General features: G+C 36.6%; 1 protein-coding gene across 2 annotated transcripts in view; it reads right to left on the bottom strand.

Annotated features, from left to right (window-relative positions):
• The window catches only part of LOC121316907 (probable E3 ubiquitin-protein ligase RNF217), a 31904-nt gene extending 20331 nt beyond the window's left edge, over window positions 1-11573 (bottom strand). For both annotated transcript variants that reach the window (XM_041252251.1, XM_041252252.1), the window contains exon 1: window positions 10272-11573. In XM_041252251.1, the coding sequence (XP_041108185.1) occupies window positions 10272-11228 (957 nt within the window). In that variant the 5' untranslated portion in view covers window positions 11229-11573. The remainder of the gene's footprint in view (window positions 1-10271) is intronic.
• Between the last annotated feature and the right edge of the window lie 738 nt (window positions 11574-12311).

Raw genomic sequence — 12311 nt, 5'->3', positions numbered from 1 at the left:
AAACCAGCAAATAATCAGCATACTTTTTCTGGTACTTCTTCCCCACTCTTGGCATTTTTCACTGAAGTACCCTCAGACCAGTTCCCAACAGATCTTGAATCTTGCCTCTATTCTTTTTTTTTTTTTTTTTTTTTTTTTTTAACAGTACCTTTTCCATTATACTGTATACAGTACTAGAAACAAAAATGAGCTATCTTGATTAAAATTTACCAATCAGCTAACTTATATTTTACTTAAACCTAGAACTCCCTTCATTCTGAAGGGGAAAACATCCAATGTGTTTCTCAATACACTGAGCCACTCAATTCTAATACAGAAACGTGTACTAATAAAAAAAAAAAAAAAAAAAAAAAAGGAAAGAAGAGAAAAAAAGGAACAATGTAGTGTGACAACACAGCCTCATTGTTTGTTTGTTTTTTTGTTTTTTTAATGAATGGCTGGCATACTACTGTAAATGGACATGGAGATATTTCCTGAACTGCTGGAAACTCCCTGTGAGGAACTTGCTTCCAGACAATGGCAAGTTAGTTGACCATGCGCATGAGTGCCAATTACTCCTTCTCCTCAGATACGTCTTATAGTTATTTTGGGCTCGACCCAGATTCCATCAAGCAAAAACAACAATCTAGAACTGCAAATGAATGGAATGCCCAAGTGGAATGCCCAAGTCAAGGGCAGCCAGTCCAGGTGGTTGCACACAGAAAGGGAGCTGCAACCCACTGTTCATCTAATGAAGAGCCTATATTGTGTGCAGCCATTTGAACTCCAAACATGTTTTTAATCACAGTCATTACTTACAATTATTGTGATTGACAAGAACACAATTCCACCAAGTCCCTTTCTACAGACTGCGTTTGTATAACATCATAATTAAAACTCTACCCTCCCTTTGAGCGCTGAAGACAAGTGGTAATCCATTTAAAAATAGAGGACAAATTCATTACGTTCAACATTTGAACACGTTGATCTGCATGCGCCAAGTCGATTTTAAATATTGCCCCTTTACTGTAAGGTTGTGGGAATCAACAATTAACGAAGTACAAACTAAGCAAACTATACCAAATGCAGAGAGATTACAGACTAATTTTAGTGAAGGGTCAGAACTGAAGACATTGTAGGTTTAATGGTGTAATTTTGCTCTGAAGAAAGATTTTTACTATTATTCTGCTTGTTATGAATATGGATTTTACCTTCCCACTTATGGAGAGGTACAGGGAAGGAAATTAAGGTTAAGTCATTCAAAGTTTTACTTAATTAGACCAACTTTTCCTTTATAATTGCCCAGTAAAACCTATAATATTCCCATCCTTGAACAGGGTTCTCCCCAGGAATTCTGTACAGCCGGGCAGCAGAACATTATAGCCGGGAGCACTTTTAACGGAAAACTAAAGTTGCCCTACCTTAAATATATAATACAATAACAATGAAGGAAAGTGTGAAAATGCCCAAGGATGGAATTTCCATCTATTATGTTGTTTCATCACCCTATTGGACTATAATATTTCGAAACTTGAATATGTGTTTACAACCATACTGTGTTCACATTACAACTTGCTTTTTTTCATTCTGTTTTTTTTTTTTTTTTTTTTATTTGGTAAATTACCGTAGAGGGACAAAAAAACTAACGAATGCTTTAGGTCCGAACCTAAATATGGATCTAACAATTGAAACGGAAAGAATTGCTAACTGCAGTAAGGTGGACTACCAAACACACACCTACACACACACACCACACACAAAAAAAACAAAAAAAAAAAACTGTAAAAAAAAAACTTCCTTTTTATTTTAATTTGAGCTTACTTTCATTGAAATTGCTTTTTTTTTAAGTTTTCAGGGCAAATTAACACAAAGGTAATTCTAAAGGTCCCGTTTACAATTACAAAGATAACCTTTTTAAACAATGTTCAGTAAAACAACAAAACATTTTTTTACACAACACTAAAAACCCCCTCCCCAGGAAAATTCGATGTTGGCAACTGAATAGCCCCCGGGAGACCTTTTTCTAAACGTTTGCCCCTTTTATATAAATCCACATTACGTCTGGACGTGAATGCACGTTAGGAATTGAAAGTAACTATTACCAGTAACTGGTTTCCATGGACTATATTTTTAGTTTAGCTTAACTTGCCACATTGGCCTTTCTTTATGTTAAGTTGTCAGGGCAGAAACTTTGTTTTCTCACAATTTCTTAGTGTTTCCCCCCGTGACATTTTGATAAACCATATATTATTTTGAAATGCAAACTATTTCATTTTAAAACAAAAGCGAATTTTTTTTTACACAACAGAGGACTAATCCCTGTCGCACATTTGTCACCATCATAACCTGTTTGTAGGCATGTAACCAGAGTGGGGTTTCGCTACAATAATCCCCGCACCTCTGCACTTAACAATTGTAATCATCCTGAAAAGGGGTTCGCAGCTGATATCCCATCACTAAACCCTTTCTTCTTAAAGGCGATACAGCCACTCTACACACAAACATGCAGTAGTGGGTAGTCTGTCACACAGCCCAGGGTAACATATTTTTTTATGATAGTACACACATAAAGAACTAAGCTTCCAGGTATAAAATTCGTTTATATAGGCCTACAGCCTATTTATGTACTGTACATCACCTTACAGTTACAATATTGTTCACATAAAAAAATGGACACTCGAATGAATAATAACGCGAAAACTAAGTCTTAATATTTCTAATAAAGTAGCCGAAGCGTAAATATACCTAGCATGTCTTAAGTTGGTGGATTGCAACGTCATAGGTTGTAACAACCATTTGATTTTGCTTTGAAAATAAATCGGGTTATTAGTTTTAATAGCAGCCATTTTAAAAGTGGTTTAGTCTGCTAGCTTCTCAAAGTGCTTAACACAGAAAACCCACCCCTTCGACTTTCATCTGCCCGGTGGTTAAATGTTGAGTTTTCGAACTAAGAACACAGCTGTCCCCCCATGTTGGTTCCAAGTGTTGTTTTTTTTGTTTCACACACGTCTCAAACGCGAAAGTGCCTGATCAGAAATGCTTTGAACTATCATCCTGTCTAGAAGTCCCATGTCCAATCAAGATGGTTTTTTATTGTTCAGACTAAAGACACAGTACCATTAAGCGAAAGAAATGGGCGAGAGTTGACCTTAGAATTCACACTCACCTGGATGTCAAATAAACAGCCCCATCAACCAAAGGCTGAAAAGGCCTGGGGAGAACCATGCTTGAATTCTAGTTTCCTGGGATTAAGAATAGTTTTTAGTTTGTGATATAGACAGTCTTTATACAGAATAGTCTTTAGCTTGTGATATGAACAGACTTTATACAGATTGCACTCATGTTAAAATAATTATAGCTAAAAAATGTTACCTGTTTTTCACTTCCATTAGCTACCGTGCATGCTGCAATCTTAAATGTGAGTTTTGAAAGACACGTTATAGCAAATATTCATTAAAAAAGAAAAAAGAAAAAAAAAAAAACTGAATCCAGTGATTCCTGGGTCTTTCATCTCAGAAGTGTCTTCTGGGTGAAAGCATGTTGCAGTACTGGCTAAGAGTTTGACGGTCAATAGGGGAAGCAAGTGGTTGGTTTAATGATGAAATAGTTGAAATTGTGTCACATAAACCAAGTGTAGTCACGTTTTCTTTCAAAACTGCATATTTGGGACCTATTTAATGAATGCAAGTGTAAAAAGGTTTATAGAAATTATTGTAAGCTGCAATCACTTTAACTATTGCAATTGCCATCTAAAATCTGCCCTTTTAAAATCATATTAGTATCTCGTCTGCATGATGAAATAAAAATAAAGAATTAATTTTAAAATGTGCATTTCCCTTCAAAAGATTGAGGTTGAAAGCAAGGTAAATATCTAAAATTACCTGCTACCTTACTTGTCAACTGTTTAATAAAAAATAAATTTAAAAAAAGAGAATTTAAATAAAAGCGGAATTAAATGTCAGGAAGTTGACTATTTATAAATGTGTGCATAATCGTAAACCATCAAACAACAGCAAACCATACAGAGCATCACTGTGGAAAGAAATGAAAAGCATGTGGACTTCATGGCCTTATGTGCAGCACAACATATTTTATCAAGTAGAACAAATCATCCTTCATTCCTGGCTGGTCTCATAGACACCGAGTAGCACTAAACCATGGACCACCTTACCCTATCCCTGTAGGTGGCCCAAGATGCTAATCTGGGTCTGTTGAATCAAACAGAAAGATATATGGTTGTATGGCTAAAAACTGTGTAAACTTGGGTCTTGCAGTTAATGCTGTCTATATGCTTTTCTAATACTCTCTGCCATCAATACTGCAGATCAGTGGTATTCAATTACATTCTTTGGTGTGCCAGATTAGGCAACATCAAACCTTGGGGGGTGCCACAGGGCACCATGATGTTCGTACCGGTGGGGGGTTGTTTAAAAGGTCATGAAAATCTGACGATCCAATCGCACTTTACATAAGAGATCACACTTGCATCAATCAACTAATACAGCTCAGGGAAAAAAAAAAAAAAAAAAACACTTACAATGATACAATGTCAGATTGTCATTTAATAATAAAAATACAAAGCAAATATATTGTTTCTGATATTTTCCTGACAATATTCAAACTACTTTTTGCAAACAAATAATTATACAAATCCCACAGTAATACTATTAAAACAGCATGCTTTTAATCGTCTGCTAATTTACTGTACTTGCAACGTTTTTGGTCTTATTTTCACTCGCTGCTTGTTGTTTTGAATGCATGTTTTTTGCTGTCTGGGGCTATTGCTGCTGAATCACTCTTTACCTCACAAATGTGCATGCATAAAACAGAAATCATAACCATGGTTCTCTAGGCAACAGTGTTTAGTCCAGTCAGTCAGGGGAGACAGGAAAATTACAGGAGAGTAGTAATTATTTGCAGAGGTTAAATAGTAACAGTTACACTGTATAATAGTTAGGTTCACTGTTAGGTTATGGAATGTACTGATGCAAATGAGAATGAACGTGCATACCGAGTGTGTGAATAAATGTTTATTGATTGAGGGTAGTTTACATACACAGCGAGTTGTAAACAAGGAAGGAGGAGAAGGATTATTACTAGGGGTCTACTTAAATTGCAGTAAATATACTTATTTTTCACGGGTAGGTTATGGAATAAAATCAGGATTTTCCGGAACTATTTAAACATTAAATAAACCTAAGTAGACAATATTTCAGAGCACTATAAAAGCTTAAAAATAGTGGTACTTGCTAAAACAGAGTGCTGCCATTTGTTAAAGGCAAGCATGCATTCTTTGTCTGGTGTGGACTTGCCCATACATTGAGACTGCACGTCTGCATCCAATGAATTGCTTGGAAGTGTAAAGCAAAGCTTTGCCAAGTTATACAGATGTGGAAATTTAGAATCAGTCCCAAAACTTGGTTACCCAAGGGCATCTGGCATACTTTAATAAAGACAATATATGCAGCATGTTTGTTGTCATGTTATTTGTCGCATCCAATAATTTATTTTATCAGTACCGAGTCAAAACAAAGAAAACATGCTTATTCATGTCTAATATTGTAACTGTGTTTAAAAAGTAAGCAACAGATTGTTTGAAGTGAGGTGGCTGTGCTAGATCGTACCTGTAGTACTGAAAGAGGTTTATTTTACATTCTGTTCAGCAGCCTCTGTAGTAGCCTTTCGTGTAATGTGTGATTCTGAAGCTTAATAGCAATCGATCATATTTTCTCCAAAGACACATTACAAGATGTGCAAAATAATTACCTCCATCTGTACAGTTTCTTTGGGAACTATCTTCACACAATCATCATTTTTTTGCTTTGTCGTCCATTTCAGGTATTTTACCTCCAATTCTGAAAAGTAGATTTTAGCAACTTAAATCAAAACAATGCAGCTCTGACTTTGTCCCACCCTCTACTGTACAGTACAGGTCACAGAAAAGCCAGCACGGACACGCTGATAGGCTGATTAAAACACTGTTGTTATTTGAACAGTAAACAACCCGTTAACCCTGATTTGGAGTATTTTTTTGTAAATTATCTGTCTAAGGAGGTTTTTTTTTTTTTTGGTAAGTCCAATGCATAGAGGACAACGAAGGAATAATAAAAAAAAGCCTATCTACAGAAGGAAGATACATAGTTTGCGTCTCTTGCGTTGTGCTGTAGTTCATTTACACAAGGTTTTTTTCAATTTTCCAATTCCCGCATGCCACCAATTGAAGAACACTGCCTACCAATTCTGTCTACAAACAATCTATAAAATGCCTCTCGAAGTCATGCTGGCAGTATTAAGTCATGCAACCACTTCTGATGTTTCATATTTTAGTTTAATGGAAGAACCCTGCTGTACCAAACTGAATCAATAAACCTTTAGGCTCTTTTGGGAGCTCCAGTTTTAATACCTTATAATCTCAATCTACACTGGAAAACAGAAAACTAATCTTTTCAAAATGACTGTGTGATAGGTCAGCCTCATGCCCACCAGATCTGCTTTATTGTGGTTCAGTCAGGCTGCAGATGAGGTGGAGCACAGCAGTAATGACAACGTAAATGAAACCAGATGTATTTAGACAATCAGGCAACCCTCTTCAAGTCAAAACTCACAGTGTCATAATATCCCAGATCGAGTTCTTTGATCTGACCCCTGCTGTTTTTGTGTGGTCTACGAAAGTAGGTTTTTAAAGCTCTTGTGTGAAGACAGCAGACAATTCTGCATAAGTACTGTAGGTCAAAAAAATGTGAACTCTGCAAAATATCCAGTATGCAGTTTACAATATAACACAGGTTATCTACAGTACCACCTCAGTTTAACTTAAAAGTGTTTCTTAGCTGTCCGTCCTTTACCGTTCAGTTTTGAAGTTTTAAAGACTTGCCTGTGCAGTATTATATTCAGTTAAAGAATTTGAATACAGATCCACTAAAAGTCAAATCACATCTACAGTAGTCACAAGCAAAAGTCTCTACTGTACTGTTAATTCTGCTTAACAAAGGTTCCAAATCAAAACGTTCCCTTACCGAGCTGCGCAAGATGTTAACACTGACAGAACATGGAAAGAGATACAGTGTGTTCTACTGTACATACAGCATTTTTCCTATTGTGTCCTATATGTATTGTATTGCTGATGAGAGCACTGCAGTAAGACTGTGTCAAATGAAGGTATTGGCATAAACACACAGGCTTTCAAAAGAATATTTTAAGAGCATTACTATTCAAATCAGACTGTGTGCTTGCTTACAACACACCACAAGCAAGGGTTCTGACTCTTCTCTTAAAAGCTGGCATCTCATATTGTAATGATGGTTGTGCATCATTAGTATCTACAGTACAGAGTTTGCATATAAAGATTATACCTGAAAAAATAGTGCATGCTGTGCTCCAGATAAGGTTTTGGGTCTGAGAGAAACTAACCCTCTAATTTTAACATAGAGAGAAAAATGTACTTTCAGGGGGTAAAATGCAACATTACCTTGAAGTTATCATGGGTAATCTTGATAAATAATGTACAATCGTTAATGGTAATGGGGTAGGCATTAAAAAAGAGCCTTCCATTTTAACTGCAATGTTACTTTGAACTACTGTACAACAATGCATGTATTCTACAAGGTTCTTTATCGACTCAGCACTTTTTTTGAGATATCACACTGACTTTAATTATGCTACTATAATGATCACAAGTTTGACTTAATTTATGCACTTCTTTTTAACATACGTATCGGTTCCAACGAAAGCGGTCAGTGAACACATTGGACTCACTTGTGTGATGAAGTATATCAGTTACAAATTCACATCCCTGTAAATCTCGATGTATGTTTTGATGTTACTCCTTTTTACCTTAATTAGGTTGTCTTTTTTGATTGGAGTCCAAACAAATTACCTTTTCTTACTGTGATTGGCTGCAAAGACAACACGGCTAGGTTGATTTTTCTTGTGTATAGTTTCCTAGTAACTGAAGACATTGTATTCTGGGAGATGTGGTTGTTAGTGGAAGTTTTAGGGGAGTCAGACAAACTGTGCAGCAAAATTGCTGTGCATATGGAAGGTACAGAGCTTATCTGGACCGCTGAGTGCATGTATTGAAATAGTCACGCTGTCACCATTTTAAACCTATTCTTGTGGCTAAATACTGTAAAAGCACAAGAAATTGTTCAAAAGTCAAATGTTTGGTAAAAGCTAGGCGTTGCCATGTCCCTTTTTGTAAGCAAAATACACTGAAGCCCAGAACAGCAACAACACTGAATGCAGAGCTCCCAAAACACGGAAAACAACTGTTCCTACAGTCCTGAATGTACTGTAAGCAAATAACCCTAAAAGGTATTACGTCTGCTTCCAAACAACCTGCCCCATTAGTGAGGATTCTGTTTCAGTTTTAATTCATAACAAACCATGACTACAGTATGAACGTAATGCAGTCTAAAAAAAAAAAAAGAAAACCTTTGTGCTGTTTTCTGCCTTTCACTGATGTCAAGCCATCATTTTCTCCACGTCTCAATGCACCTCTAACATTCAAAATGTAACAAAAGGTAAGATGAAATAATATTTAGGTTGGCTATTTTCTACTGTGCCACTGTTTACACTCTGTGCATCTGCTTCAATCAGCTTGGTTAGATTCAGCGAAAGTAGCCTCAGCCGGAGGCACACAAGTTTACTCCCAGAAGCCCTGAGTTTTGACACACTGGGGACAATTTAACTGATCCCAGTACTATATCACTAAATAGATGTTTGAGTTTAATAAACTTGGTCCTCAAATTGTAATTATCAGTTGCATTATTTAGATACACCATTGTTTAGATAAATAGAATCGACCCCACTATCTTGGTGAACTTAGCTGGCATGCCCCCGCTATTATCATGGAAGGAGGTTGTGAGTGTCATCTGTAAGCAACACTTTATCTCAGGGAAACAAAACAAAAACATAGACACTTTAAAGCTGTCTTGTCCTACAAAAGGTATTCTGATAACATAATTCAACCTATAGACACTGCTTAGTAAACCTGACAAACAGAGACAGAGCTCAATATCAGTTCCACATCATTGGATCATGCAATGCTAATGTGCAAAATTAACAGGTTTCTCATCTGTAAAGTACTACATGCATGCATGCATACACCTACAGTATAAACATTACACATGGGGAGAGAGCATGGACATTTCACAGTGCCTCATAAAAAAAGGTCACAGGCCTAATATGTAGCAAAGCACACTAGAAAAATGATTTAATTTGAACTACTGTACATGTGCTATATCCACATATAGTCATGTTAGCAGCCATGCAACAATCTGGGAATACCTTTGTTACAGGCTGATGAAGGCATACATGACAAGGGTGTAAGACAACCCAGGGCAGTTCAGGAGAACACTGACATCAAGTGTCACTTGTATATGCTTCAGTACCCCAGTGATGAGTTTTATTTTGATTACATGTGCAATTACAGGTACTTATTAAATTACTATATATTTTTTTTAAGTACTACCCCCACATACAGATAGGGCACAACACCCTGGGTGAATCTGATTTATTAAACTACGATTGGTTTCACAAAACCAGTTCCAGGAGTTTGAAAACTAAAAATGTGTTTGCCTTTTTTTTTTTTTTTTTTTTTTTAATAAATCAAATGCCATTTCATTTTGTCTATCCATAATAAACATTGACAAACAGGAGTGAGACTGCACATGTATTACAATGTAATGGATCGAGGCCAAAATATTTGTTTTTAATTGTAAAGAGTGGATTCAAGGTTGACCTCCGGTATGGCATAGTTATAAGGTACATTATCCTGGAAAAAAACAGGTTGCAAGTAGCACTCTTTAACCACATCACGTGGAACCTAGATGCATATGTAATGTTTCGTCAAAGCAGACAACCAACCAATATAAAACTGTCAATACTTCAGCCAATCAGGCAAAAGACAGTTTATAAAAAGTAGTTAACCTTGACTTCCAAGTATATTCAGATGAATTCGTTTGGTGACTTTCCTCAACCATTCAGTCACCAGTAGTATTCAAAGTAAGGAAATGTTGGGACCATTCACAAAGCGTTAACTCATGAATTGGGGATCAGTGTGAAGCTGGGGGTCCAAAGTTGCACAATTTAGCAATAGAGGAAGGATGATTCTGCACAAAAAACAAACAAAAAAAAAATGACCTTCACCTGCACAATAAACTCATAAAATCTACACTATGAGGGTGAATTATGAAAATGTGAGTAACTTGCATTAACAATTCCCATACACCATCTGATGCGTCAAACCTCTATCACACCAAATGCACCACCGTCATTCAAGTCGTGATTACCTGTGAGCTCAGGTACCTTTTCAGACACTCCTCACATACTGCCTTCTTACAACAATGAAGCGGTTTGATATGTTTATCTTCCAGACAAACGCGACAAGTCAGCACAATAAAGGGATTGTAGTCCCCAGAGTAAAGGGTCCCCAAAGAATTGGAATCAATCAGACTCGATATGTTGAAAGGCTCATTGTAATAAAGATCCAGCTCTGTCTCTGTTTGCGGATGCAAGTCCACACGTGTGTGATTGATCACCGGTGATGATGCTGTTATTTGGCCTTCCTCACGGGGTTGTTCTCCTAAACTGTCTAATGGCGACCTCCTGTAATTGTCATTTTTCATACAGTGCACAGTGCAGTAAACATGTCCCTTAGACTGGAAGGTTTCCTCGTTGCCTTTTGATTGAATGGTACTCGTCGTATAGGTAACATAGTCAGTCTCAGATTCTGTGCAAGTAAATTTCACTTCATCATCAGAAGTCAGTGTGACATTTTTTTCTACGTTCTCGTGATCATGTTCAATACAAAGTTCGCTTTTTATTCCACTTTCTGTACAGTTTCCTTGTTGGTCTGTTCCCCTTTTAAGAATCACATCCACAGAGACATCCCGTCTTTCTTTCTGATCGTCCTTGTTAATATTATCAATAGTATTACTTGCTGTAGGATTTGATGTTCCGAAGCCTTTCTTTAAAATGTCAACAGCTGTCGGTTTCCTTACAATTTCCTGATCACTCAGTTCATCCTGATCAACGCAAATGTCTAACCTGTGTGTCTGCACGTCCAGAACAACATCGGGTTGTATAACTTTCATTTGCTGGCCGTTGTTTACAAAGTCTGCATTTTCTATCCCAATGTCGACAGATTCTTCTTCTGAGTTCCTGGAATTCTCCAGGTCCAAATCTTTAGAGTCAATACTCGGCATTTCTTTCTCAATAACATTTACAGAGATTTGCTCATCTTCCATTCCTGATGTAGTAACTTCTCATGTATGCTCTGCCTGTGTACTCCAGCTGAGTATAAACACACAGGAGAATCCAATAATAAATAGCAACGCTGCATCTGCTTCCGGGTCCCTGTTCTGTTATGACAAATTCAATCAACGCCGAGTTGTTCTTGTTTTTTTTTTTTTTTTTTTTTTTTTTTTTTTTTTTTACACTTGAAAGAAAAACCTGCTTTTAAGTTACGATAAGTACATTTTCCAGAATTAACAGAGGCCCCTGGGCACTTCAAAAAAAGTTTAGAAGATAAAGTGGTGAAGTTTATAGCATTCTGCAATCACGGGAGTGTCCTGAGACACTGCCATCCTACATTCATGCTTTCGTATTGTACAGTATACAGCAAGGTATTTCTGTATTCTGCTGTTCCGTCTGCTGGTGGTATTATCTGTAATATAAGCGCTCGCAATTAGAATGCAGTATAGTATTTCATTGCAACATATTATTATTATTATTATTATTATTATTATTATTATTATTATTATTATTATTATTATTATTATGTAGTGTATGCAGTTATATTAATTAAGCCTCAGTAGCCTTACATTTAAAATAATATTTGCACCATTTGGACACCAAACCTAAATAAATAATAATAATAATAATAAATAATAATAATAATAATAATAATAATAATAATAATAATAACACGTTTTAACTTAATGCTTCCTTAGACAGAGAACAGAAATGCCACTGCAAAATGGAATTAGCCTACTGTAAAACATGCTGTAGCAGTGGTGCAGCTATCAAACTGTTGTTATTTCTGTTCGCTTGTGTTATGATTGGGGTATGAGGGTCGTCTGTGTACAGCTGGGATTGGCTGGGCTAGAATGCTAATCACTGGGAACCATAATTGGCCCATGACAGAGCCTTGTTGGGCTATATAGAACGAATAGCGCCAATGCTCGTATTATGTTGTTTGGGTTTCATTTAAAAGCAATTTCCTTGTTGAGTTTAAAGAGCAGTGCTTTTAAGCATCTTTCAACCCCAAGCCTTGGTCTGCCTGATTATTTCACTGCTCCCACCGCTGAACCATCCCTGCTTGGAACCCA

Source organism: Polyodon spathula, chromosome 6 (assembly GCF_017654505.1).
Source record: "Polyodon spathula isolate WHYD16114869_AA chromosome 6, ASM1765450v1, whole genome shotgun sequence".
In the NCBI taxonomy this organism is placed as follows: Eukaryota; Metazoa; Chordata; class Actinopteri; order Acipenseriformes; family Polyodontidae; genus Polyodon; species Polyodon spathula.
This window is presented reverse-complemented; position numbering and strand designations above follow the sequence as displayed.